The 2,459-nt window shown below is 49.6% G+C and overlaps 1 protein-coding gene across 1 annotated transcript; it reads left to right on the forward strand.

Annotated features, from left to right (window-relative positions):
- The first annotated feature begins 211 nt into the window (after nt 1-211).
- LOC119338975 (aquaporin PIP2-5-like) lies at nt 212-1,397 on the forward strand. Its single transcript, XM_037611170.1, has one exon. It carries the CDS (start codon nt 300-302, stop codon nt 1,173-1,175), a length of 876 nt encoding a protein of 291 aa, XP_037467067.1. The 5' UTR covers nt 212-299; the 3' UTR covers nt 1,176-1,397.
- The last annotated feature ends 1,062 nt before the right edge of the window (nt 1,398-2,459 follow it).

Raw genomic sequence — 2,459 nt, forward strand, 5'->3', positions numbered from 1 at the left:
CAACCTGTATGTTTCAATTTAGGTCTTGGTAAGAAAATAATTATACAATGTACAAATCTATGTCCACTTCTGCAAAAACGGTGCCGCGGCACTAAAAAAGAGAGGTATGGCTTGTAAATCAGTACATGGTACTTGTCGCAGTAAAAGTATGGAAATGGTGGGTGGCATTATGCTAGGGCAAACATATATGCTCATTTAGGCTGGCCATGCTCTATATATACATGCATCCTTGCCGGGTTATGGACATCCATTATTGCCGATTGATCCTTGATTAATCAGCCCAGAGCCCGAGATCGATCATGCCTATGGCAGCAGCACAAGGGAAGCTAAGTCCGGAGGCCATGGACAACGAAGTTATCAGCAACGGCAGCGCCAAGGACTACCTCGACCCTCCTCCGGCGCCGCTGGTGGACGCCGGCGAGCTGGGTAAGTGGTCTTTGTACCGTGCCGTCATCGCCGAGTTCACCGCCACGCTGCTCTTCGTCTACGTCGCCGTGGCCACCGTGGTCGGCCACAAGCGCCAGACGGACGCCCAGGCGTGCAGCGGCGCCGGCGTGCTGGGCATCGCGTGGGCCTTCGGCGGCATGATCGCTGTCCTCGTCTACTGCACCGCCGGCATCTCCGGCGGCCACATCAACCCAGCCGTGACGTTCGGGCTACTGCTGGCGCGCAAGGTGTCCCTTCCCAGAGCCTTCCTCTACATGGTGGCGCAGTGCGTCGGCGCCATCTGCGGTGCGGCGCTGGTGAGGGCCGTGCACGGCGGCCACCACTACGTGCTTTACGGTGGCGGCGCCAACGAGCTCGCGCCGGGCTACTCCAGGACGGCGGGTCTCATCGCCGAGATCGCCGGCACCTTCGTGCTCGTGTACACCGTCTTCTCAGCGACCGACCCGAAGCGCATCGCCCGGGATCCACACGTCCCGGTGCTGGCGCCGCTGCTCATCGGGTTCGCCGTGCTCATGGCGCACCTCGCCACCATCCCCGTCACCGGAACCGGGATCAATCCAGCAAGGAGCTTTGGCGCCGCCGTGGTGTACAATGGCGGCAAGGCTTGGGACGACCAGTGGATCTTCTGGGTTGGCCCGTTCATCGGCGCCGCCGTGGCCACGGTTTACCACCAGTACATCCTCAGGAATAGTGCCATCTTCCGGTCCAACTACGACGCCTCCGTCTAGCTACTCCCATTCATCCATCCATTGATGCGTTCCATATCTACTTGTTGATGAGTTGAGATCCACATTATCGATGGATCTACCGTGTGGCTGTTAAAATTGATGGTTAATTAGTATGTTGTTGTGTTACTGAACGTATGTATTGCATTGTATGTTAGTGTTGGGTTTACAGTGTTTGCTAGTTACTGCAAGAGATGGCTATCTATCTAGTGAGAGAAACCAAAATATTACTTCCAATGATTTTTGTGCTTGTGTTCTCCCTGAATTTTGAAACCTTGGACTTTGCAGCCCTTTTTATTCTTCGTTTTATGGGTTTTGGCTACGTTCCTAATCAGCAGTGTCACGTTGCATGCTTTCTTTCTCTATGTCACGCCACCTCTGTTCACTCTCCTTGTAATTTGATGTTAGTTGACATTTTACACTGAATGATTGCTAGTCTACTGGAGACTGCAGTAAAATTCAAATTTGACTATGTCCTTTGAGTTTGAACACATTATTTGAAGTTAAAACTAAAACATTATTTGAAGTTTGAACACATTATTTGTAATTTAATTCATTCATCAGCGTCAAGCATCAGATCCGCATCTGCATGTACATGCATGTCATACAGGGAGTAAAAATCATGCATCCATGAATGGATGAAATATGGACCACACGAGGCTGGGTGCAGTGACCAGGTAGCACTGGACCCGCAGGGTTGTCTATATGGCCAAATTTTTAATTGAATCTGAAATTGATGTTTAATGTGTGTCAGACCATTTTTATACATGGCGCCAAATAACTCTGAATTACTACTCCTACTCTGAATTATTACAGGTGCAATGCATAGTAGTTCTCCTCTTTCACAGTTTACTACTCCTGCTAGTGCTTTGTTCCGCGGCGTTGCATGGGCGTACGTGTCTAGCTGGACCAGTCGAGGTGTCAACGTATGTGCGCTGCGCTCCACAGTCCCTAGATTAGCTTCTTCCTCGGAGAGACAGACAGACTCGAAGAGAGGCCCAGACAAGGCCATGCATGCAGCTACATGCAAAAACAATCATGCATGCATCATCGTCGACAGTACCATTCCTTATTCTCCAACTATTATTCCTTTTTTCACGCAATCTCACTAGTCTTAGTTATCTCTTCTTAACCCATTCATGTCATGTAGATGTTGGGAGTACATACTCGTACCAAGTTTTACCATGTTTCTATTTCCTGTTTAGGGTTTCTGCTTATCAAGTTTTTTTTTTTGCGGGGTTAAAAGGATTTCATTGCTCAACTGTTGGAATATTCGTTCCTACATAG

The sequence above is a fragment of the Triticum dicoccoides genome, chromosome 7B, assembly GCF_002162155.2.
Source record: "Triticum dicoccoides isolate Atlit2015 ecotype Zavitan chromosome 7B, WEW_v2.0, whole genome shotgun sequence".
NCBI classification, from domain to species: Eukaryota; Viridiplantae; Streptophyta; class Magnoliopsida; order Poales; family Poaceae; genus Triticum; species Triticum dicoccoides.